Genomic DNA, 27644 nt, shown 5'->3' on the forward strand with positions numbered 1-27644 from the left:
GATAAGCGGGGAAGCAGGAGAGGATGGGAGCAGGGAAGAGCCTTCAACCCTTTTGTCTGAGGAATTCCTTCATGAGATGTTTTGGCAGAAGGGCCCCAGTGACACACAAGCAGATGGAAGGGACCTGGGAAGGGAAAAACTGAGGTTCCTGGAGCACATAAAAGGCAAAAGGCAGACAGAGGCTGAGAAGGAGATGAAGAGAATGTGCTGGACAAGGATGGAGACGGGGTAAGTACAAATTTAGAAACTGTTGAGGAATACCTTGGCAGGGTAATACTATGATCCAGATGTAGGGACTGCTTTTATCACATTGTTGTGTCTATATAAGCATATCTGGCTGTCAAGTAAGCACAGTCTTGGAAGATCCTACAATTGGAGCCTGCACATGGGAATACTACACTGCCCAGAACTTCATAGGGTAAATTATCTAGCAGGAGTCTGTTGGACCCTTAGTAAGAGGCTTATTCCTGCATATAAAAATCCATAAAACCACTTTCAAAAAATATTGAGATTGCAATTGATAAATTGCACATGTAATGTTTGTACAGACAGAAAATTTCAAAAAGATTGGCTCAACTCAAAATCCATGTAACTTAAAGTCAAATTTACTTAAAATAAGATATAGCAGTGAAAGAAAAAAAAAACTTTTTTTCATTAAAAAAATCCCAAACATTGCATTCTTTCTCAGTTTTAGTTTTTGCAAAGAGTACAATCAATGTCTTAGTGGAGGATACGTTTATTGGCTGAATAAAATCATAGACGTTTAAGCGTAAATAGGCAGCTGAAATCCTATGCGTCCATTTCAGCCCTAAAAGAGGATATTTCCACACAGTTTACTATGCAATATTATAATATGAAAAATGGCAGAGGGAAATGGTAGTTATTATTGCTGTATGTAGTCATAAAGAGGCTTGGGACAGAGATGTTTTAAATATTAATATGACTCAAATCACTTACATCGATTTAACATTCTTTAGTGGTTTATTTAGAGGTATGATTTATTCTATGCACTGCAATGGATGCTTTTGATCAGCTCTGAAATAACAGATAAGCTAAACATAAAACAGCAAAACTCATTGCTGTTTGCCTTTTTAGAGTCAGCGTCAGGCTTTTCTGTGCTCATAGAGAGCTCACAGAAATACTGGCAACATACTATGTATCTTTGAGGTTTTTAGCAATATTTTAATGTTTTACACTAAAAAGAGCAAATTCATAATAAAACTTTTCCCCCTTTTCATTAGATCTTTGCTCTTTGCCTAGCACACAGTAGGCACTTAATAAATGCTTGTTGACTGATGAATTGATTCCTAGTTCCATGCAATTCTGTACCACAAACTGATAAATTATTTGGTTTTGATAGCTCGAGAAGGTGACCTGATGGCAAATTCAATCATGCTTACATTATTTACTTGGAATGTCATAAGACCATGGATTTGGACGTGGAAGGGACATGGAAGATCATTTAGTCCGATTGCTTCATTTTACAGATGAGAAATGGAATCTCAGCAAGGGGGAAAAGGACTTGTCCAAGGTCACAGCTAAGTGAGTGGAAGATCTGTGATTTTAACTGAGGATCTTTGATTCCTGCGACTTTGGGCTCCAAATCTAACACTCTTTCTATTGCACTGAATTGTCTGCAAAGCTTTCTTTTTGTTATATTTGTTATTTTATAAACACATAGAAAAAAAAAAACTTCTCCCACATATATGGTATACTCTTATTGCTGTAAACTCACTAGGAAAATAGATATGTTTAATTAAATTTGGGGAAAATTACAGTTAAATTATCTTCAATGTAATAATAGGGGCCAATAAACTTAAAAAAAATCCATTCCATTGGGATTTTTATCTCAATGCAATATCCATAAGCATTATGCTCATTAAATTGAGAAGTTAAGTAATCTGCATATGATGAGACTAAGTTAGCTATAGTGAAAGGAGGAGCCATGATCCTTGTGTGAAACCATCAGGTCATCCTTCTGAAATACTAGGGATGTCATTTAAACCACAGATTACTCAATCATTCATGGGAATAGTATAGATAATTGAAATCCGACATAAAGAGTATCATAGATAATTGTTGTAGTGAGATTTGGAACTTGGAAGTTGGAGCCAGAGAATCTGGGTTCAAATCTCAGCCAAGCCATTTGGTACCTCTGTGACTTTTAGCAAGTCCTCAGTTTACCTCTTTGCTTCTCAGTTTACTCATCTGTGAAATAAAGGGGTTAGTTTACATGGCCTCTGAGGTCCCTTCTCCCTCTGATTCCCAGGACCCTCTGCTCCCCTAGCTGGAGGGTGAAGGGCGGAGCTCCTTCCAAAGCCTCCATTTAAAGATGGCATCCAGGCCAGCCATTTCTTCATTTCCTGCCCAGATGCATTCACTTTTCACCTGTTTTGGACTGCTCCATAATGCCCTCTTTCCAGGCATCTTGTCTCATCCCCTTCTCCCTTTCAGCTTCCTTTGGTGAGCTGTCTTCTCCTGTTAGACTGTAACTTCCTTGAGGACAGGGCCTTTCTTTCTCTTTGTGTTTGTATCCCTGGTGCTTAGCACGGTGTCTGGCACATCCTGGACGTCTAATAAATGTTTATCGACTGATTGGCTGATTCATGATCCTGGAAATTCCCCTCCTCTCATTTCCCCCAATCTCATTTTAGACGTTCTCAGCCATCGGATCTTAGGATCATAAATTTAGAGGAGGAAATGACTTCATCTAGTCCAATTCCTTTATTTTACAAATAAGGAAACTGAGACCAAGTGAATTGAAATGGCCTGTCCAAGGGCACACAAGTAGTGAGGATCAGAGGTGGGCTTTGAACACAGGTTCCAAAGCCAGTGTTCTTTCCACTCAATAAGACATCTGGTGATTCCAAGAAAATAATATTTGTGATTTTTGTCTTGTTTCTTTTTTCTTTTCTTTTCTCTACTTACAGGAAATCTCATGAATGGATCACACATTATGAGCATTGTATGGTGGAAATAACACTGGATTTGAACTCAGAGGCCCGAGTGTCAAATTCTAGCTCAGTTACTAGCTGGTATTGATTTGGGTTCACAAACTATTGTGTGACCTTTGGTAAGTCCTTCTTGGGGCTCAGTTTCCTCATCTGTAAAATGAAGAGGTTGAACTAGATTAACTCCAAGATTCCTTCTAGTTCTAAATCTGTGATTACATAAACATTCTTTATAGCCTGAGCTATAACACTTTGGGGTAATTTTTTCAAAATACCCACATACACTAAATATGGACCTGCCTATCCATCATCAAGAAAAGACCCAAGAGGGGCAACTAGGTGTCACAGTGAATAGAGCACTGGCTTTGAAGTCAGGAGGACCTGGGTTCAAACACTTACTAGCTGTATGACCTTGGGAAAATCACTTAACCCCAATTGTCTTGACTTCCCCTCTCCAAAAAACAAAACAAAAACAACAACAAAAAAGAAATGACCAAAGAAAAAAGCTTTTATTTCTCAACTAAAATCCTTTAGGAAGACTTTCCAAAACCTTTTTAATTCTAGTCCCTTCCCTCCCTTAATTATTTCTCATTTTTCCTGTACATAGCTTGAGATACATACATATACACACACACACACTCACATACACACATATCAGTTTGCGTGTTGTCTCCCTCATTAGACTCTGAGCTCCTTGAGGGCAGGGACCGTCTTTTGCTTCTTTCTGAATTTCCACTGCTTAGGATAGTGGCTGGGACACACAGTAGGCACTTAGTAAATGTTTACTGTCTAACTGAGGGACTCTTGACTTTAGAATCCTGCCCTAGGTTGTTTTTCCTGAACTGGGCTTAATATTCTTTCTTGCCAAATTTGAAATCCTATCTGACTTATACCCGTGTTTCCCTGATAATAAGACACTGTCTTATTAATTTTTTTGGAAAGGAAAACACCAGAGGGCTTATTTTCAGGGGAGGGCTTATGTTGTCCTGCCTCAGCTCTCCTCCGCAGCACTGCTCTCAATGGCGCCAGCAAGCAAATCACTGGGGAAGAACAGGATGCCGCGCTCCAAGCTGCAACCTCTGATTGGTGCAGCCTTGGAGCGCGGCGTGCGTTTCACCGGGGAGGGGGGACCCTGCATACAGAGAGTACCGTAATGTAGCGTGTAGCTCAGGGGATCACCTTCACTACAGTAGCAATCTCAATAGGGCTTATTTTCAGGGGAGGGCTTATTTTAGAGGAATCTTACACAGTAAGGGGAGGGCTTATTTTCGGGATAGGTCTTATTATCGGGGAAACACGGTATTTTGTTCTCTATCACCTTTATTCTTTCTCCTAATTGTCGTAACCAAAGGGTATTTTATTCCTGTTGTCACCATATAGTGGGAAGAGTACTAAGACTTAGAGAGCCTAGGTTCAAATCCCCTTTTGAAAATTTACTAGTGATCATGGGCAAGTGACTTACTCTTTTCTATTTAATCGTATTTTATTTTTTCCCAATTACATGTAAAAATAGTTTTCAACATTCATTTTTGTAAGATTTTGAGTTCCAAAATTTTCCCCTCCCTTCTTCCCTCCTGAAGACAGCAAGCAACATGATATAGGTTATATATATTTCCACATTAGTCAGGTGAAGTCACTCTAAGCTCCTTGGTTTCCTCATCTGCAAAATGAGGATTATAATACTTGTGCTTTCTACTTCACATCTGTGAATAAATCACTTTTTTAAGTTCTTTAAAATGTTGGTTATTATTATACCTCTCTAATACTCGTATTTCTTTTCCTGATGTTTCTTTGAACTTTCTGCTCTGTTTTGTTCAGTTTTTATACCTTATTTTCATTCTTTTTAGATCCAGAAGCATTAAAAACAGCTAATCAATGGCTATGTTCCTGTAAGGCCCATATCTTCCACCTCTAGGTGAAGCTTGCCAGTTGTGTTAATTTAAAAACAAAATTCAACATTTTAAATGGATTCCTGCAAGAATAACTGTTTTCTAACTCTATATCCAGTCTGTATCCACTGGAGAAATGTAGGTCAGTTCACAGTACTTTCCAAACATGCTAGTGGCCATTGGGTATGCTGAGGTAGAAGGAGCATCAGCTAGTAAGGCAGGGGCATGGGTCTGAGTTACCAACTGACTCAGAGGACAAGCGACTTAGCCTCTCACTCTCTTCATCCATAATACTAGTAGTTACTCGAATTTTCATACTGTCTTATGCAGTTTATAAAGATCTTTCGGTATAATGGTCTTATGAACTAGGTAGTAAAATGATTGTTATGCCTATTTGACAGATGAGGAAACTGAGTCTCAGATAATCTCAAAACATGAAATGTCTAGCTAGGACCCTGGCTTTTTGAGTCCTCAAGCAAATGCTTATTAACTGTGTAACTTGTCTACTGGGGTGACAAAGTGAATGAAATTATTAAATGACTTATATACCTGGCACTGTGCTAAACTAACTACATAGCCAGTAAGCGTATGACCTGGGACTCAAATTCAACGTTCTGCATACAATTCTAGTACCCTTTTCACTATATTACATTGCCTCCCAAACTATAAAATAAAGGTGATCACAAGATTTTACCATCATTCCTTTCTCTCCTTTCTTCCCTTTTTCTTCATCACCTCTCCCCTTCCTTCCTTCCTTCCTTCCTTCCTTCCTTCCTTCCTTCCTTCCTTCCTTCCCACCTTTTTTTCCTTTTATCCTCCCTCTATCTTTCTTTGATAAATATTAATAGAATGTTCACTATATGCTGAGCACTATGCTAGGTATTATGGGGGATAATTATGTATGTATGATTCCATAGGGTTATAATGCTCTTAAAAAGCTCTATTCTGACATTCTAACACGGGTCCGCACAACCTGAGGCTTGAGGACCACTAACGGCCTACAGGGATGCCAAAAGATTTTGAGAAGCCCACAAAAAATGCAGAGAATGTTTTCCTCTATAGTTTTCATGGGCTGCCCCAAATCCTTTGGTGGCCCGTGGGCCACAGGTTGTGCAGGCCTGATCTAATATGAAAGGAAAGGATAGGGATCTATCCAGGTAAGTATAAGAGCTTGAATTGGACTCAAGTAGCTTCTGACTCCAATCCTTCTGTTCTTTCCACTATTAAACAGTGCAAAATAAAAGGGTAAGATTTGATAATTTTGATACATTTGATAATTTTCATACATTCAAAGTCAACCTAGCATAGGATCATAAGAATTGGGAGAAATCCAAAGTTTAGATAAGTCGGTTGCTGTTGTTTTTCATTTATTTCAGTCATGTTCAACTCTTTGTGACCCCATTTGGGGTTTTCTTGGCAAAGATAGTGGAGTGATTTGCCACTTCCTTCTCCAGCAAATATCTATAGATAAAGAACTAGATGGATAAAGAACAATTATTGTCAATGTTGTGATATGCAGTTGGATGGACAACATATTGAATTGTCCATCAATCCATATATCTTAGACCAACTCTGCAAATGTACAACTGGTTTGGCATAGCATTGAACTGGAAGAAGAGACCAGGCTGGATTGCCTTTTGGAAACTACACAGTGCTGTTAATAACCCAAAGTTTCTTCTTACAGAAAACCAACCAACCAAAAAATGCTGATCTTTTTAAGGACAATATTCTTCTGGTGATTCTATAAGTAAGTAACAGAACTCTATAGTTTTCAAAGAACTAGACTTGAGGGTCACCCAAAGGACAACAGAGAGGACCATGGTGAGTGGGAATAGGTTGAAATACACTGCAAATTAAGAAATGTACACAAGAAATAGTATAAAGAATGCCTTCAGAGGGAAGTATAACTAGGGGAAAATATGGACTGTTTAGAGAGAGACAGAGAGGGATAGCTAGATGGTGCAGCTGATAGAGTGCCAGGCCTAGAGTCAGTGAGACTTATTTTTTTGAGTCCAAATCTGACCTCAGCCACTTACTAGCTGTGTGACCCTAGCAAGTCACTTAACCCTGTTGCCTCAGTTTACTCATCTGTAAAATGATCTGGAGAAGGAAATGGCAGAGACTGTTCCAGTATCTTTGCCAAGAAACCCCCAAATGCAGTCATGAAGAGTCAGACAGAACTGATATGACTTACCAACAAAATTAAAGAGAGAAGGATCACTGAGGGCCAGTTCTTATGCCGCCATGGTATCCATGCAATGTGTCAAGTGGATTTAATGCAGGCCCTCAGTCCTCTGAATGGACCCCCGATAGATGATTTATAGGAAGATATGGACTAGAGTCTGAAGGATGGGAAGGCATGAATGGATTGCAATGTGCAACACTAAAGAGAGAGTCTATATTGATAAGATCAAAGATCCATCAAGGTATTAGAATCAATGCATCAGAAAAATTACATGAGGTCTGAATGTGAAAGTATTCTCTCAGGGGATCAAGGAAGGCTTAATATAAGACATGGTATATCAGCTGGGACTTAAAGGCAAGCTGAAATTGATTTTTTTTAACCCAGGTAGAAGACATCATATTTATCACTAATCAATTTCATCTTATTAAATTAAGCTCAATGTTCTATCTGATCAAGGTCTTTTTGGACCCTGATTTTATTGTATATTAGCTATCCCTTCCAGTTTTATGTTATCTACAAATGTTATGAACAGTTCACGTGTACATTTATCCAAGTCACTGATAAAAATGTTCAATGACATAGCCATTCCAATGGACATCTCCTTACAAGGAAGCATCTAATTATTAATTACTATGTACTGAATCTGGCCATTTAACCAGTTTTTCCTCCATCTAAAATGACCATTATCTAGCCTACATCCCTCCATATTGCTCTTAAGAATAGTGTGAGAAAATCTGTCTCCTCTGAATGGATAATGGAACAAAGAACCCCTCCTAAATACTCCATCTAAGGAAAGCCCCCCAGACCAGTTATCTTTTCATTTCTTTCCTGGCTACCCTACTTTGAACCTCTTCATTATCCCTTCCCTCTCATCCTCCCAACCCTTTTCAGCTTTCTTTAGCGTATTTTCTTCCCTCATTAGATTCTTTTGCAAATTTGTATCCCCAGCAATCAGCACAGTGTCAGTTAGGTGCTAAATAAATGTTTCTTGACTGGATGACTAAAGTGAATTGTAACATCTGGCTCAACTCACTATATTTTTTACTCTCTATTCTCTTCCCACACCCTTTTAAAAACTGGAGCAACATTCATCCTATTCCAATCATGCACTGTCTCTCATTTTCTTTATTATCTTTGCAAGAAAACTAAAAGTAACTTGTAATCAATACAAGTGCCAATCCTTTCAACTGAATCTGCACATTTAGTTCTAATGGGCCTGGAGACTTGAATTCAGCAGGTGTAGCTAGGTGCTTGCTTTCTACAGACCAATTTATCTTGTGTATCGCTTTCCTTTTAGATAGTTTTATGCTTTGTTTTCTAGCACAAAGTGTCTTCTTGGCAGAGAAAACTGAAGCAATATTAAGAGCTAAACAGCTCTGCCTTTTCTGCAATCCCTTATCATCCTCTGCACTTTTTGAAAGGCTACTTTCCCTTCTTTGTTACTCTTCTCTTCCCCAATATAGTGATATTGACAATGACAACAACCACCCACCCACCCACCATTTTTGTTTTCCTTGATGGTTTCAGCTCATTCTGGGCCTTGGAACTCCTGAAAGTGTTCTCATGGGTCCAATGCTTCTGACATTCATATGTCTTTTAAAATTGTAATTTTCCCTTTAATCCCTTATCAGAACTGATTGTCTTCTTTGTGTCTTCAGGATTTCATTCTTGAGAGTTTCCCATTACTTCTGCACTGTTTCCTCAAATCATTTTAGTTCATGGAACCCTAGCTACTGTTTCTCTAAACCTTTTGGAATCTGTTTTTCCCAGTATTAAGGTATATGCTGCACTATGATCAGTTCTCTTCTGCTCTCCAGTATAATCTAAGATGAAGTAATTATTTTCCTATAAGGTTCATTTCCATAATTTTAACTCTAGCTACTAGTTTCTCCTTGGAAGTAAGAATTAAATTTTTGGTTAGAAGTTTTCATTGTTGGTACCTCCACCCTTTGAGAAATAAAATCATTATTAATGCAAGTAAAAAATTTATTAGCTCTTCTTCTTTTCCTTCTCTTCCTCCTGCTACTCCTGCCTGTTTTTGTTCTTGTTGTTCTTATGTTTGTTCTTCTCCTCCTTCTCCTTCTAGCTTTTTATTCTCATTCTTCTTGTTCTCCTCTTCCTCCTCCTCCCTGTTCTTGTTCTCCTCCTCCTCCTCCCTGTTCTTGTTCTCTTCCTTCTCATTATTCTTATGTCTTCTCTTCCTCCTTGTTCCCCTCCTTCTTATTCCTTTTGTTCTTGTTCTTTTTGTTCTTCTTGCTCTCAGACTTCTTCATCTTCCTGCAGATGTTTCAATAAATAAAGTCACTTACCTATGACAAATATGTTATGCCTCTGTGTTAGGCTCATAATTTGTTTCCTGAATTGCTCATCTGTTCCTCTTTCTATTCAGGTGGTTTTGTGGCATCCTCTGATGACAATACTTCTTCTGTTTTTGCTTATATTGACCTTCATCCAAGTGCTCCCCACCATGCCTCCTCCCTCCATATCCTGGATCTCCTTACATAAGCATATCTTAGAACCACAAGATCATAGATTCAGAGCTGCATGGAAACTTAGAAGTCTCATCAAATTCAACCTCTTCATTTTACAGATGGGGAAACCAAGGCCCTGAAAGATTAAGTAAACTGTCTAGAGTCATACAGCTAGTAAGTGTGGCAGGATTTGAATCAAGGTCTTTGTGATTGCTGCAAGCACTCTACCACTTCCCTCTTCCATCTCACTCATTCTGTTTCTTTTGAATGAGGTCTACATTTCCAATTCTGGGTCCTAGTACACTACATTTCAATGAAAGAATGAGGTCAATTTGTTTCCTTGAATGCTTGTTGAGTATGTTGTATGCAGACACCTGAGGCCAATTGCCTTCCAAAATCTACCTTTTTCTTCTGCTAATCACTTGGCTTTGACCAGCCTTAGTAATGAAAATGATGCCATCAACAGGAAAGTCTTATCCAAGATTTATTTTCAGCAATTTTTTTCGATCAGTATCATTTGAATCCAGGTACAATGTAAACAGCATTAGATTTGGAATTAGAAGAGCTAGGTTTAAATTTAGATTCTATCTGCATGGCCCTGAGCAAGCTTTAACCTCTTGCATTCCCAAATTCCTCATTTATAAAACGCGATCCCTTTGGACTATAAAAAAAAATCAACGATCCCAATCTATGATCTGTGATCATATGTCCTATATGAAGTAAGAGATGGAGATCTGGAAAGCAGATAAGAGGCTAAGTCTAGAAATGTGGATTTTGCATTTATCTACGAAGAGTTTCTAGTTGAAGTCATAGAAAGAAATAACATTACTACAAGAATTTGTAGACAGGGAAGGAAAAAATAGACCAAAGACAAAATCTTTGGCAATCTTCATTTTCAGGTCAGGGAAGTCCATGAGGAATCAGCAAAAGAGTTAGAAAGGAACAGTTAGATTAGGAATTCCCTGTACCACTTGTTTTTTTTTAATTCTATTTCTTATTTACTATGAAAGGAAATATAAACTAGAGTTACCATGCATATGTACATGGGACATAAAATAAAGAGATTAATTGATTTTTCTTCTCCAAGGGTACAACAAAAATTCTGTAACTTCATTGACTGGAAGTCAATGTGAAGTTTCTTGTATTTTCAATATCATGGTATAATTCTTTGCCAGATTTCCCCTGTACTTTTTGATAAGCATCTCATAACCTTGTTATAAACCCAGGTTGGGATCTCCTGGTTTAAATAGTTAGAAAGAGATCTAGGAGAATAGGATGTCTTTAAATAGCTTTCATTAATGTTTGAACAAAACTTTCTTCCTACTCTTCACCATAGCATGGGGCTGACTTTGGGTTTTCCAAGACCACTCCAGCAATAAAAAAGCCCTTCAAAGTTACACCAAGTTGGAAAGGCTGAAGATTGTGTGCTTATCTCTAGATGAGTCAGTAATAGTACATTAAATTATGATACCAAAAATACATACCAATAACAAAAATAATGCAAATATATATCTCACTGTTCTATTAATGAAAGAGCATTAAGCTTCATGAGGTTGGTGTTCAAAGAAGATTTTGCAGACCTTCTCTCCATATAATATGGTTTGAAGGTTGCTAGAGATGTCTTGGCTTAGTTCAGCCTTAGAGACTTATTCCTATACAATAGAGTTTTGTATCTTCCAGAGGTCTTGGTTAAAATTTAAATATCCTTGATACTTCATTAACTCATTAAACCATCATTAATCATTAATTCCTCAAGGGACATTCATTTATCATATTATTTTTCTAGCTGATAGGAAATACGAGACAGGTATATTTTTGGTGTAGGAGAGGGCAGAGGAATGGCTGAGGGTGTCAGAAACCAAATGAATCTAATAGTGCTATTATCCTTGGGCAATATTTCTGGAAGGATTTGTCAAACAGGAAGAAATGAACTGAGTTTGGAGCACATTGGAGGGCAGCTAGGTGACAGTGGATAGATCACCGAGCCTGTAATTAGCAAGTCGGGAAGACCTAAATTCAAATTCAGCCTCAGACACTCACTAGCTCTTTGACCCTTGGACAAGTTTGCCTCAATTTCCTCATCTGTAAAATGAGCTGGAGAAGGAAATGGCAAAATACTTTAGTATCTTTGCCAAGAAAGCCCCAAATGTGACCATGAAGAATCAGACATGAATGAAAGAACTGAACAAAATGTTCTGTGGGGAATATCATCAAGTTGGCTTCTACATCAAGGGCTTTTATGGCCTCACACATTCACATTTAGTGGTAAGCCACACAAGATATTTTCTCAAAGGAAATAGATAAAAAAGTCCACCCTCCAAACATCTGATTGAGATGACTGATTGACCAAAAGCCTCAAGAGAGACACAAAAAAAGGTTTACCAAAGGAATGGAAAGCCAGTACTCTCCAACACCATCTTTGCTGCATCGGTGCAGAAGACTGAGGAACACAACCCTATCTAACATACTCAATAGAGTCAGAGAACATGTAATGGTGATGCTCTTGGCTAGGCCAGTTGCCTGGTAGCTTTGTTTCAATACTGGAAGAAAACAATGCATCGTAGGTCATTGAATGGTCAACAAAATGAGATTTGCTGAGCCATAACAGGAGAAAGATCTTTAACAAGGATAGGTATTGAAGACACTTCTAGATGATTCATCTAGTGAAGTTCCCTTGCCTGAACTATCCATCATCATGCAACAACTGAGAATCCTAGAGGGCCCATCAGTCTCTTCATGGCTGTTCTATACTCAGGTGACAAGGAAGGGATGTCAACAGCCCAAGCTTTTAGTTCCCCTAGTCAACTAACCCTTGGGAATGGTTTCAATTTCTTTTAAGGAAAAACTAGCCTAATTAACTTGGGTGGGGCAAGAAGTTAGAATGGAGTTAGAATACTACCCAGAGATGGTAGCTTAGTCTGTTCTGAAAAAAAAATCACCAACTATTGAATATCCCATTATAAACTGTCAGGTGAATTATCCTCATCATGAGTTTTACAATATTGCTAGTGATATGCCAGTTGACTCCCCCAAACCTCCATCGAAGGTGAGGGTTCCCAGAATTATTGCCAGGGGAGTCCTGGATGTCTAGGAACAAAAAAAAGCAGATAGAGAAATGGCAAAGACAACCAGCCTGCTTCAAGATTTTGCCTAAGGCCAATTCTCTTCTATCAGAATTCTGTTTACTTTTAAAACTCCTATTATTAAATTTTAATAATAAACTATATCAGGCGTAGAAGTAGCCTGCTTCAGTAGAAACATTTAATGAATTTCTTGCCTTCTCCTTTATGTTTACATTATTTTATATCATAATAAAAATGAACAAAAGCCAGACTATTTAAAGGGTAGTAAAATTCATATTGACTTGTGTACAGGCAAAAATTATGCCAACTGCGTTATGCTTTCTAAAGGCATTTATAGTTCCTAACAAGTATATCCAGATGTCTGTGAATTGAATGAGACAAAAATGAATTAGAATGATGATTGTGCATTGTAAAGGATTTGTATGATTTGATGGATTCTGTTCTATATCTGACATCTGTAAAAATCACTTTTTTTTTTTAAAAAATGGTAAGTTCATGCTTTTTTTTTTTCCTTTCGAGGGGTTAAAGAGAAAGGCTACAAAATATGTATTGTTTAAAAGGCCTCCAGGTTGTACATAAACATAAATCTCAGGGCCACAAGTAAAAATTTCAGAAATGACTTTTTCACTTTATTAGCTGCAAAATGAATAGTAGGAAGGCCTGCCATCCCTACCATCCCTAGCCAGTACAGAAACTGCTTAAGCAGTATGGACATTTCTGTCATCAGGGGATCTTAGAGGCACTACTATACAAATCATGTATAATGACACGACTAAAGCCTAAATGTAAGAATGAGCAATTCACAGTTTATTATTCAGAATCATTGTTACACTTCTATTGCTATATTTAATCATTTGTTGATTGTAGTTAAAAATTTGCCTTCTTTAAAGTCATTAGAGGTAGTGAATAAATTATAATATATTTTAATTTCCCACAGATCTTTATTTTTCACACTTTGAATAATGTAAAAAAGAAGGTGAGGTGGAGAGTTAGGAGATACAATAGATAGAGTGCTGAACCTGAAGTAAGAAAGACCTGAGTTCAAATTTTGCCTCAGATACTTATTAGCTGCTGTATGACTGGGCAAGTCACTTAACCTGTCTGTCTCAGTCTCCTGATCTGTAAGATAGGTAGCAGCTAAATATAACATCGGCTTTATCCTTTACTCTAGATTATATCTCTAGATGCATTCATAAATACTTTTTTTTTGCCAAATTTGAGAATGTTAGGAGGTTTGGATTTTCTTTCTGAAATTTCTTTTTTTAGAGGATAATTTGGATAAATTACAAATGGAAAAGAATGATCCTCATCATCCATCACATCTTATAAACCATTCTGGATTTTACCAGGTATGGTCACTATTCTTCCTTTTCAGCGGCCTCCAGCTAACAGCTGTGCTACTGCCTTGAGGTCTATTATAAAATCATTCTCATGATGGATTACACATGAGGCTTTGATGTTCTACAGAACACTTTAATATGCTACGTCTAGAATGCTGAAGCATCTATCGACTTACCTTACCTACCTATTTACCTAGATTTAAAGATTCCCTTTATCTTATGAAGTATTTTGATAGTGAAGTCTATGCATAAGATAAAATATACAGAATTATGAAGGAAACCAATCATATTAAGTTACCAAATCATTAAAAATAATCCAACTTCATCAACCTCAGTTTCATATTGTTGTCTTCTACAAAATAGGGAACCATCAGTTTCTTGAAATTCATAGGTCACCTTGGTATGAATAAAATAGTTACTATGATTCACTCATTGTCTCTATATTTCATATGTGAATATATTTTTTAAATTATTGGAAATTTTTCTTTTTAATCTGAACATCTATTGGAACTGAAAGCAAAATTTCTGACCCCTTTAAAAAGCGACTAAGTCGGATTTGTAGAGTTTTGTCCTTTTTCTATGACATATATTGATGTATTTTAATGTGGGGATGCTGGCTCCCCAGGGCACTGAGAGCAAGTTTTCACATTTTCTGATTATTTCTCCAATACATATGAATGCTAGATTAGAGCTTCTAATAATTAATACAATGAAATTATTTCCTCTTGTGTGAAGCATCATCTTACATACACTAGAAAATTTAAACCTAACAGATCACTATTAAAAACATATGGGGGGAAACCATTAAGAAAAGAGGCTACTTAGAGAGTAATTTATAAAAATTTGAAAGCTGGCTAGTCTCCTCCCCATGAATTAGGTCATGTTCAAACCATGTAATTTGTAAATGTGACTCCATATGTAGTCTTTGGTGCTGAATTAAGCTTTTATCACACAGATACTTGCCTTAATATTTTAGAAAGGCCATAATTTAACATTTATAGACAATTTAGACACAATGATTAGTACCATCTTTTAATTTTTTCATAAATTCAAAAGTTATAAAAGTTAAGAGATTTAATTAGATACCATCATAAATGCTGTTTATGCCTGCCTAAAGAAGGATCATTCTAAATCTATTAAAAAGAGTTAATGTGAAATAATGATCCTGTCTATACCTTTTAGGTGTATATTTGTTTCTAGGATTCTCAATTAAATGTACTTTTGAAAAGAAACCTCTTTTCATTATTTTGGAAATACAATGATTCTGATTATATCACATACATATATAAGTATATGTGTATATACACACATATACATACATCGACACACATGTATTTCTGCAAAATATAAATATTTATACAAATATAATAGGCACATATAATATAAAGATGTACTTAAAATATAAATCTTCATATATAGCAGTAATATATACATATACATGTATGTGTGTATGCACACATTGCATATATCACTTTTGTTGCTGTTGTTAGCCAAAAAGTTTTTATTAAGCCTTTACTGTTAATGCCAGGCATTGTGCTAAGTCCTGTAGATACAAGGAAAGGCAAAAATAATCCTTGCCCTCAAGAAGCTCACATTCTGGGCGTGGGGGGGGGACAATCTGTACATAAATCAGTACATGTGAGACAGAATAGACGGAAAGTAACCTCAGAGGGGATTGTTAATTATTTATCATTACTTCACCTTTTAGTGATCCTGTCAGCTAACATCCGTTTTGGACCTATGGATCTCTGCCTTGTGAGAGAGAAGAATGAATGAGAAAGAAGTTTAAATGTGTGCTCAGCGGCAACAATGGGGGGAAATGGACCCTGCCACAGCTGCTCTGCTGGGATTCCCCTGGAAGGGAACTGCCTGAAGTGGGCCACAGCACAAAAGGGTAAAGAAGATGAAAATTAATGGAAGCAGGAAGACAACTGCGGAGACTGCTAAGCCTCCACCCAAACAGTCCCAAGCTGTGCAGCAAGACCTCTTTAGCATGGAACAGAAGCTGGTGATGAACTACACGGTACCATGAGGCAAACTGGCTCCAAGCAACACTGTCTGCATATTATGGATAATGATAACCAGGGCTCCTCTGGGAGAAGGAGGAGAGGATTTCATCTCTGTAAGCATCTGAGCTCCCCTTGGTTGCCGAGGCCATTAAATTGAGAACAGAAGGGTAAATCTTGGGCAATGATTTCTAATGGGAAAGTAAAGACAACCTATGTTCAATGGGCAACACATGCTGCTGATCTTTAGCTAATATGCATATTGATCAGCTTTCAGGATGAAAGGAATGAGAGCCACAGCTGACTCACTACTCACTCTAAAATTCAGGAGGTAATGTTTTGGCAAAAGAAAAATAATTAAAATACAAATCAAATATCAGGAATAATCTGTTTTTTGTTGTTCAGTCATTTCAGTTGTGTCTGGCTCTGTGTGACCCCATTTCTTGGCAAAGATACTGGGGTGGTGTGCTATTTCCTTCTCCAACTCATTTGACAGATGAGGAAACTGAGGTAAACAGGGTTAAGTGTCTTGCCCAGGACTACACAGCTAGGAAGTGTCTAAGGCTGGATTTGAACTCAGGTCTACCTGACTCCAGTAGCTGCTCCCCCACCCAAGATTCTTTTAAAGAAAAAATTGACTTACTTCTTTCTATCCTGTCCTCTTATATTCTAAAAATACAATTCTATATAAATACAAATACGATATAATTTACACAAGATTCACTCAGTGATCAAAAGAAAAGATGATGAAAGAGAAGTCTCAGAATTACCAAATATTAATAGTTGAAAAGGACCTGAGTCCTTTTCTTTTTTTTTTCAGTTTATCAAAAGAATGGCAAATGGAACATTTATTAGAGACCACAAAATTTTCAAAAATGCAAGCATTACCAGTAACATGATTCAAGGATTTATTAAGTCATACATGCAAAACATACTGTTAATTGCATTAGCAAAAGATCAATGTAAAAACACTCCACAATTTTGCAACTTTTGCACCTTCCAATGGTAACCAGACCTTAGACCTAGATGTGGTTATCCAGCTTTTTGTTCCACTCCCAGTGAGTGGGAACTCAGAACCCCTAGAGGTGGCCCATTTCACTTTTGGGTAGCTCTCAAGATTAAGAATTTGCCTCTTTGCAACTTTTACTCCTTACTCCTGGTTCTGCCCCCTAGGGCCAGTCAGAATAGGTCTAATCCTCTTTCACAGGATAGTCCTTCAAATGTCTGAATTCAGATGACATGAGTGGAACATTCCTGTTTCCTTCCACCAATAGTTACAAGACAGAGACTCAACACCCTCTACCCTCTGAGTTGCCCTTCTCTGGATGGTCTCCAGTTTTTTAATGTCCTTACATTTTGGCTCCCAGAGCTAAAAAAAATACTTAAGATAGATGTCTGATGACAGCAGGATACAGTGGGTCCAACACTTTCCTATTCCTGGAAGCCAGGACTTTCTTAGTGTAGTCCAAGATCACATGAGCTTTTGGTTGCCATATCACCATGCTGACACACGTTGAGCTTGCAGTCCATTAACACCCCTAGATCTTTTCTCCCCTAAAGTGTTGCTTGTCCAGTCTCTCTCTTATCTTTTGGATAGTTGGTTTTTAGTACCCATGTAACACTTTGCATTTATCCCTACTGAATTTTACCTTATTTGATTCAGCTCAATATTTTAGCCCAGGGGCATGAGCCAAATCCAGGTCTCTTCCTATTTTGGTTACAGCCACGAAGTTAATATACGTGTGTGTGCATGTGTGTGTGTGTGTGTGTGTGTGTGTGTGTGTATAATTGACATTTTTAAATGGTAGAAATATCAAAAGAATAACGTTTCAGAACACATGAAAATTATATTAAATTCAAATTTCAGTGTCCGTAAATAAAGTTTTATTTGAACACAGTCATGTTCTTTCATTTATATTACCGTCTATGGCTGTTTTCATACTACAATGGCTGAGCTGAGTAGTGTGACAGAGACAGGAGGTATGTGGTGTTCTCATTACTATCCAGCATGCTCTAAAATGCAATGACACTCAACAGTGTGTAGAGTGCCACGGATATCACTGTATTGCAACATTTTATTTATTTTTATTACCTACGTGCACCCATCATGTCAAAATCAGAAGGCTTTGAAAGTCATGCTTTTAAGATACAGTGGATGGAGGGTTATTTTGTTACTGAATTAGATGGCAATGTATTGGGTTTATTATGCAATGACACTGTAGCTACGCTAAAAGAATACAACCTACATCGACATTACCAGACCAAGCACTCATCCCAATATTTGCAACTCATAGGAAAAACAATGGTCAGAAAAATCAGAAAATTTAAAAGAGGATATTTCATTGCAGCATAATTCCCTGACAAAAATTTAAAAAATGAAAAATTGGCTATAACCAAGTGGTTCATTTGTTAGTCAAGCAAGGAAAGTATGTTATTGATGACTCCTTAATTAAGTCATATTTGAATGAAGTAGCTGAATTAATGCCTCTAGAGAAAATAAACTTGTTTAAGATATTTAGCCTTTTGGCTCAATTAAAATTATATGTTCATGGATCGATATCAGTATTTGACAGTATCTATCTGGTGAAAAGATATTTTTTTCAAGGATGAAATATGCAAAATCTCATTACAGATCAGCTAACAGATGAATATTTGCAAGTGATTTTGATGAACCCTAATTAAGTGAAATTTTAGACTCCCCCAAAAGTATTTACTTCTTTTAATTAGCAAATCAGTATAACAAAAATTTATACTCAAAAACTTATTGTTATTATATTATGAATTTCATCAATAAAAATTTTAGAAATTCATTCTCTCTTGTTGATTATCTCTATAATATCTTTAATTTTGCCTTTTGGCTTGCAAAGCCTACAATATTTTACTATATGGTCCTTTACAGGAAAATATTTGCCAAACTCTGCTCTCTCTTGTAAAAAAAGTCTTTTTGGATGTCTCCATGGACCAACATGTTAGCTATTTTTCACAGCTTAGTAATCAGCAAACCAGTACATCAGCAATCCAAAACTCCCAGCCCAACAAGTGGGAACAGTAGCAGATGGCTGCCGGTGCTTTTTCTTAAACCAGGCTGCCATCATTCTTCAGTCTCCCAATCGGTAAGTACGAGGAAGGCAGGGTTGAATCTTGACTCCTCCACAGTGATACAGACACAGTAGTATCAGTGATCACTAGTTAAGTTTCCTTTGGTGGATATTTTTGCATCGATTTGAGGGGTTGTTTAATTCAATTAGATGCATAGATGACGATCTGCGTCTGTTTTCTTTGGGAAAGGGTCAGCATTGTGTATGTGTAGCTTGGGCTGTGTTGGGGTATTTCAGGTAGATCACTTTATCCAGCATGGAGGAGCACATGGAGGTAGCAGCAGGTGTTCAGCCAGGACACGTTGGATGGAGACAAATTGGGCGGGGCATTGAATTTCAGTGTAAAGAGTACTGACTTTAGTCAAGAGTTTTGAGCAGGGGGATGATATGACTGGAACTGTGCATTAGGAAGATTCCTCTGGGAACGGTATGCAAGGTGGTTTGGAAAGGAAAGAGACATGGGACAGGGAACAAAAAGGCCTATACCAGTGGTTCAAGCCCTGAAATCAGATAGTGGCAGTGAAATAAGGCAGAGCTCACATTTAAAAGAAAGTAAAAAGGCCAAAAGAGATGACCAACAAAGAACAAAAAGAAGGCTAGTTGTAGGCTTGAATCTGTCACTTTCTGTACGAATTGGAGAAGGTCACGATGACCTCAGTGAATTTCAGTCTCTTCATCTATAAAAGTAGATATTTCACTACTTTATTTGTAGTAAATTTTATATTTATTTATTTGTAGGGTTATAAGGATAAAAAATGGTGTCTGTAAAATATTTTGTAACTATGAAGCACTGTAGTAATATAAACTACTTTTGGTATTATCCAGAAAAAAATAAAACCTGAGAAGGTGCTGCTTTGTGGAATTGTTAAACAAAATGCACTTTTAAAAGTTCTGTCTTATAAAACCAAGTGAGTAAATAAAATACCTGTTCTGGCAACATAATTTCTAATAGGACTATTTATTATTTGTGGTCCAGATCTATGATTTCATTAGTTGCTTGGAGCTCTGTAATGCGAATGTAAATTTTGAAGATCTTCCCTGCCCCTAGGCTAATGTGCACCTGAAGCCTGGGGTGGGAGGCTTGTTTTTCAGTAGATACTTCTTGATTGGCCAGTGAGTCAATAAGGTTGTTACATTCTCTGAGCCAGGAGAAGGCTATATAAGCCCTGATGTGTAGCTTTGTTTTGGGGACTCACTTTGAGAAGTATTCTGTGATTTGATCAGAATTCTGGGAAGCCGTTGTTGAGAGTCCCCCGGCTTTGAAAAACCCAGAATGTGGAAACCCAGATGTTGACTGGGTATGGATGTAATGGTTGGACAGTTTGGAAATCTGTCTACTTGATGTTTCTGTCTTGATAATTATGCCTGTATACTTTGAGGTTCAGGGTGCTGACCTTTTCTCCTGAACAAGGTAAATGTCTGACTGATTAAAGTAAGCTTGTTAACCCATTTTGAGTTGCTTTCCTTTAACAAAGCAGATCCAAGAACCTGTGTGAGCAGGCACCCTGGGGACACAGGGGTGCTTGCTGCAACAAGCTCCCAGTGTTGAAACTCCCATCCCAGATGCAGATGGACAATTCTCTTTAAAACTTGTTGTCTTAGACAATTTGCCTGTGGGTACTGAGAGATTAAATATCTTTTCCATGGCTACACAACAAGTGTGTCTTAAGTTGGACTTGGACTCAGTTCTCCCTGACTCCAAGGTCAGCCTTCTCCCTACCTTGCTATGCTATTTTCATCATTGATGAATACTAGAAAGCCAATGATACAGGAACAACCTTGATAAGTGAACATATTTATATATCACATATATATCACATATATCACATAATGTGATAGCCTTACAATTTTCAAGTGGGCTGGATATAGTAGTAAGCAATTTGCTGTTTAGCTGTTTCAGTTATGTCTAACCTTTGTGACCCCATTTGGGGTTTTCTTGGCAGAGATAGGTTTTTGCCATTTCCTTCTCCAGCTCATTTTACAGATGAGGAAACTGAGGCAAGCAGGTTTAAGTGACTTGCCAGGGTCATACAGCTAGTAAGTGTTGAGATCAGATTTGAACTCTGGAAGATGAGTTTTCTTTACTCCAGGCCCAGTGCTCTGTCCACTGTGCCACCTAGGTGCTCCAATAGAAAGCAAATTTACATTTAAAAGTGAAGTATTAGGGAAATCTCCCCTGCTTCCTAAAAGAACACTTGGGATCAAAGGTTATCATTGAGTTTTCAAATCTGGTCCAACACTGACTGAGCCCTAATGATGAAATCTTTAATCTCAGATGTCAGTCTTTCCTATCCCACATGTAAGGCCTCCTAAAGAATACCAGCACAGAGTCTTTCTTTTCCGGAATTCTGCATTTTTACTTGGATGATGTGATAAGTTAATGAGCCAACCAAGGAGTTCTTTTCCAGGAGCTGATGTCTCCAGATAGTTTGTCACTCTTTAAATGTCATTGACCAGACAAGTTTGCTAGTTTTAGTCAATATTCCTTCTTTTCACAAGCTGTAAAACCTTCCCCATTGGGGCAGCTAGGTGGTACTGTGGATAAAGTCTGGGGCCTGGAATCTGGAAGACCTGAGTTTAAATCTGGAGGAAGGCTCGTCATCCTGAGTTCAAATCTGGCCTCAGACTCTGGCCTCACTTACTAGCTGTATGACCCTGGCAAGTCACTTAAACCTGCTTGCCTCAGTTTCCTCATCTGTAAAATGAGCTGGAGAAGGAAATGGCAAAAACCTATCTCTGCCAAGAAAGCAAGTCACTGAACCCTGTTTGCTTCCATTTCCTCATCTGGCGAAGGAAATGACAAACCATTCCACATCTTTGCCCCAAAATAAAATTAAATAAAATTTAAAAAACAACAACCATAAAACCCAAATGGGGTCACTATGAATTGGACACAACTGAACCACAACAACAAAAACCCTCCCCATTAGTAGGTAACAAATTCTGGAACTAATCAATTCTTTGCTTTCTCTTACTCACCATAATTATCATGTCAATTGTTAACTTTTTAACAAGCAAGGAAAAGAATACTGAGCTTTTCCCTACATGATAGTGAATGCATTTTTTTACAATAATTCATAACTTAGAGACACTCAAGCTATACATGGAATAGCTGAAGACCCCAATCTTTCTTATTAGCAGAGATGTTATATCTGCTAGTGACAGAGGTGACAAGGCTATCTCCCTTTGAAGAACTATAGTAAAAACAGTAAGAAGAAGAAGAATAGTTAGCATGACAGAAGTGCCCAAGTCATATTTTGAAGAACTACAAAAATAACAATACTACCAACAATAGCATTTATGCTGTGCTTATAGTTTGTATAAAACATATATATGTGTGTGTGTGTGTGTGTGTGTATTAGCTATTTGATCTTCATAACAACCATATGAGGTAAATGCTCTTATTATCTCCAGGATAATATTATCCTCAAGAAACTGAGGTGCACAGAAATTAGAGAGACTTGTCCAAGATGACAGAGAAAACAGGAACTAAGAGAAAGGACAGATACTCATGAGAAATGGGGTCAAGTTTAGGAAACTATTTGGAAAACTTTTCAAATGATAACTCCCAATCAGGAATTAACATGGGAGATATTATACAAGAATAACTGATGGGAATAAAACATGAACAAATTGTGAACAATGAAGAACATGTCACATCTTACTTTAATTTTTCTACAAACGGTAATCCTTCCATTCTATTTAGGAGAGTGCAAAGAGCACAATGAGCACTGCATGAATAGAAGATGGTGCCACTGTTTTACCCAGGGGGAAATTTGGTTGGAAGGGATTCAGAAGAAAGGTCAATGGCTGTATTTGTCACATTTAATTTTTCTTTATGGAGTGACATCTATTATTCTAGCACTGATATTCTGCAACTGATAGTATGGCCGTAGGTCACGAAATACTGCAGTCTCCCAAAATTCAAAGTTGAGGAACACTCAGAGTGCATTGGAGACATGCATGGTGGGTACAACCAGGCTATATAAAGAATAAGAGTAATAATAATAATAGCTAACATTTATATAGAATTTACTATGTGGTAGGCACTGTAATTATTATCTCATTTGATCAGATAAGGAATTAAAGATAAATAGTGCAAAGGATATCATCAGAGAAAGTATGACCGGAAAGAAAAGATGTACTGGTCATCTAGGAAGAATGCAAGGCCAACCAGTGGAAGATCCACTTACCATTATGAGTCTAATGTCAAAAGAATTCAGGGAAGATCTCAAGTCTATTGGGTTAACCTTGTATGAAAAATTTATGGGAAGATATGAATCAGAGTTATAAAGGAAGGGTTGATGGGTTACTGTCTATACAATGAGCCCATTGAAGAAATCAAAGATCTGTTGGACTTTGGGAGGGAGGCAACCAGTTGGGTACACAGAAGTAGCCACCAGAATGATTCACTAATGTCTTATTGAACAGAACAATGTGGACTCATGAATAGAGATTGGTGTAGAAGAGGAAGAGATGAGTTTTATTTGCATGTGGGTTATGGATTAAATCATATAGGAAGGAACTATAATGAGGCAGTTCCAGAGGAAAAGAAATAAGTCCTAGAAGAGGGCTGAAGGAAAATTTCCTTTTATCTATGACATATAGCAGGAAGATGTATCTACAGAGTATATATTGCATAAAAAGTCCAAGATAAGGAAGAAAATGGTCTTGTCTTAGATATCGGATCAAGACTTGATGATTAAGGGATGATAAGCAACTAGTCACACTGGAAGCTAGAAGCAGAGAGGAACTCCTTGGCCATGTGCCCAGTGGGGACATGCTAGGCAGCAGGTGTCAGAGACACTGTGATGAGTGAGGTTGTGCTTAGCAGAGACTCCATATCTAGTGGAGACCAGGTGTCCCATGGGAAAGCACTTGGTAGAGACCATGCATCCAGTGTCCACTAAAGACAATGTGGTTAGCGGAGCAATTTCTGGCAAAGGCTGTTCATCCAATGGGAGTGGTATCCAGCCCAGGCAGCCCAGACAATGGAAATTAGTGGGAGGTAAGCATGGCAGCTGCTGCATCACTCAAAGACATCTGTATCAGTCTAGAAGGTCCTACAGTATCCCAGTGATGAGCTGCTTTTCCACAATGCAGCCTGGCTACATATGTGCCCTTCATGTGGGCTTCTCCATAGATGCACCCTGGCAAACACACACTCCTTATGTCTGTACCCTTCCACACATGTTTTCTATGTGTGTCAACTATTCCTAATGATGTTTGTAGTGATAGGAACCCCAAGAATTCTAGGCCGGTGTTGCCTGAAATGAATTCACACACTCAAGCCATCTCTTAGTGAAGTGGCAAAGTTTATTGTAATGCTTAGAGAAGTGGGTGAAGTTCTTAAAGAACCTGCAGGCTAGTGGGGATGGTACTGGGGCATATATGGAAAAGGGACAGGGATGTCAACAAGGCCAATTAGGTAATCTGGGAACTTCAAAGGAATATGCCAGGGTTCCAGGTGCCTTGAGAGAAGGCACCTGTAATCTATTGATGGGAAAATTCAGGGAGTCTGCAGAGAAAAGTCTGTTGATAGCAGACACTGACTGAGGGAGAAAAGAGTTTTTGTTTAGTTGCCAAAGACATGGTCTTTGGGGATCTTGTGCCAGGGAGAGTCCTTGGACCAGCATCCCTGCATCTGTTCTGATAAGGGAATTACAGGGTCATGTATTCTGCAGCAAGAGAAAATTTGCTCACAGGAGCCTACTGAGATACTGGGTGGCTTCCAGAGATATGAACTTAGGGCTAGGGTCTGAGTAAAAGCACCCCATCATGCTCACTGATGGTATGCATATTAGTGGAAGAGTAGTTATGTATTTATTTTTCCTAATATATTTTTATTTATTTCATTAAATATTTCTCAATTACATGCAAAAAATTTTAACATTTAAAAATTTTTGAGGACCAAATTTTCTTCTCTCCCCTCCTTGAGAAGGCAAGCAATTTGATATAGATTATATATGTGAAGTCATGCAAAACATTTCTATATTAGCCACATTGTGAAAGAAAACACAGACCCCTTCCTCCCCAACAAAAGAGAAAAGAAAGATAGTAAAAAAAGTAAGCTTTGATCTGCATTCAGACTCTTTAAATTCTCTGGATGCAGATGGCATTTTTTTTTATCAAGAGACCTTTAGAATTGTCTTGGATCATTGTATTGTTGAGAATAGTTAAGTCATTTATGGTTCATCATCATACAATATTGCAGTTACTGTGTATGATGTTTTCTTGGTTCTGCTCTTTTCACTTTGCATCAGTTTATGTAAATCTTTTCAGATTTTTCTATAAACATCCTGCTCATCATTTCTTATCACTGGCACAATAGTTTTCCATCACTATGCCATATATTTATGAAGGAAATTTTTTATTGCTCTTTTTATTATTATGCTATTTCATTACATGCTTTTGTGCTTGATTCATTTTGTCAACTAGCTGACTACTAAAGATAAATGCATTAATAGGGGCTCATGAACTATGATTTTTAGTGTATACAATCCTTCAGAATATCTTTTTTTTTTTTTAGCAATTGGGGTTAAGTAACTTGCTCAAAGTTTACACGGCCAGTTATTTTCTGTGGGTGTTAAGTATCTGAGGCCGGAACCGATCCCAGGTCTCCCAACTCTAGGGCTGGCGCTCCTTCAGAATATCTTGAACTGGGTGCAAGATTCTCCGGGAAACTCTCTCTTTGAATTGGGGATGGGGTGCTCCCAAATGCTATATACCATTAGCAATAATTTACCTCACTAAGTACCAAATTTCATGTCTCAGTGATCAAGTAATTAATAATAACAATAGTATCTAGCAGATGAATGGCTTAAGGTCTGCAAAGCACCTTATGGACATTCTATAATTTTGCCTTACAACAATGAATCTTTGTTGATGGTGATAGAAAAGTACCGAAAAACGCTGGCAATATTGATCACAAAGTAATGAAATTTAAGATTCTGAAGTGAGAAAGGAAGAAAAGAGCTATATATCAAGAAAGTTCATTTCAAGGAGGTCAATTTTAATAACCTCAAGAAAGTAACCAACCAGTCAATTAAATAAACCTTTATTAAATCCCTTCTTAAAATGTAAGGCATTATGCTTTATGATGAGGATAAGAAGAAGACACAGTTTCTGCCCTCATGTTGCTTATAATATAATAAATTTATAAAAAGGAAACTGGGAAAAGTAAGCCTTTTTTTGAGTCTTAATATTAAAGGAAGGAAGGAAACATGCATTTGTTAAGTACCTACTATGTACCAGGTACAATGCTAAGACTTCACAAATATTATTTTTTCTGATCCTCACAACAACCCTGGGAGGCAGGTGTTATTATTATTCCACTTTTACAGTTGAGGAAACTGAGGCAGACAGAGGTTAAATGACTTTCTCAGGGTCACAAGCCAATAAGTATATGAGGCCAGATTTGAAATCAAATTTTCCTGACTCCATTCCCAGACCTCTACTTACTGCATCACCTAGTTGCCTCAAGGAACAAAAAACACAAACAAAACAACAATTAAAAAAAAAAAACCTTCTTTCTTTGGAAAAGATGAGTGACCTACCTAGACTGCATAATCTGAATCATTAATTAGAAAGTTGAAAAAATTAAAATTATAAGGGAGTCACTAGGAGACGGTGTGCAAATTCTGAGTTTTTTAAAAGTGGAAGTAAAACTGAAAATTTTTGAATAGTTTTGATAGATCTAAAGGAAAATCTGCCTTTGGTTGTAAAAGCTCTTTAGGAGTTCTTTAAAAAAAAAAACCCTGGTCATAAAAGATGAGAGGTGGTCAGACCTTTGGAATGGGCTTTGCCTTGGATTATAAATAAGGAAACACCACTAGGCTAGCATCGCAGGATTTTCATTATTGCCCATTCTGCTGCCTAACGCCTGTGATGGGAATGCCAGGAAGCCTCTCATCTCTCCACATTTTCTCCTAAATTCTAACCCAAACATAATTCTTCTTTTATCGTCTACTATTGGCACTTGAGTTCATTTCCACTCCAACTGGGTGGGGCTATCAAATAGATGGTCCTGTTCTTCCATTACTGTTAGGCTTTCATGTGTTTGATGATAATGGTTTAGTAATTTAGAAATATGCAAGCCTACATACAATGTAATGGGTATTGATGTTCCGTTTTCACCCCTCAACCTCAGCTCACTAGCATAAAGCTCACTGCATTTCTGCAGGGCACCTCGCAGAAGAAGGGCTAAGAAGAAAATGTAAGAAAACAATTTCTGCTACTTACTGATTTTGCCAGTTCAAACTCTCCAGCTGCATGATACGCTAAGCCTAAAGCAAAGGCAGCTTCTCCTTCCATCTTTTTGTCACCCCCTAAAAATAAAATGTAGAAAATTGGCATGTGATCCAAAGAAATGATTAAAGTAACAAAAGCCACATTTATTTCCTAACTCTTATGAGATAATATTTGTAAAGTACTGATAACAGTGTCTGGCTTGTGTTGTTGTGTTTGTCCTTCATTTTCGAAGACCATGGCATCAGGAAAATGATGACATGACTTGCAGTTGACTTTGATTTGAGTGAAGGAAGGCTGTGCAAGGTCACCAGCCTCACTTTCTCCTCCAGAGTCATCCAGATCCAGAGACCAGGCATTCATCAGGATGACTG

General features: G+C 37.6%; 1 protein-coding gene across 1 annotated transcript in view; it reads right to left on the reverse strand.

The window, feature by feature from the left end:
* Nucleotides 1-27644, reverse strand: part of TTC29 (tetratricopeptide repeat domain 29) — a 157721-nt gene that overhangs the window by 53617 nt on the left and 76460 nt on the right. The window contains exon 6 of the mRNA XM_069105010.1: nt 27265-27350. Coding sequence (XP_068961111.1) covers nt 27265-27350 — 86 coding nt within the window. The remainder of the gene's footprint in view (nt 1-27264; nt 27351-27644) is intronic.

The sequence above is a fragment of the Petaurus breviceps genome, unplaced genomic scaffold, assembly GCF_028583685.1.
Source record: "Petaurus breviceps papuanus isolate PSGF00001 unplaced genomic scaffold, PetGlider_PUasm1.0 76, whole genome shotgun sequence".
In the NCBI taxonomy this organism is placed as follows: Eukaryota; Metazoa; Chordata; class Mammalia; order Diprotodontia; family Petauridae; genus Petaurus; species Petaurus breviceps.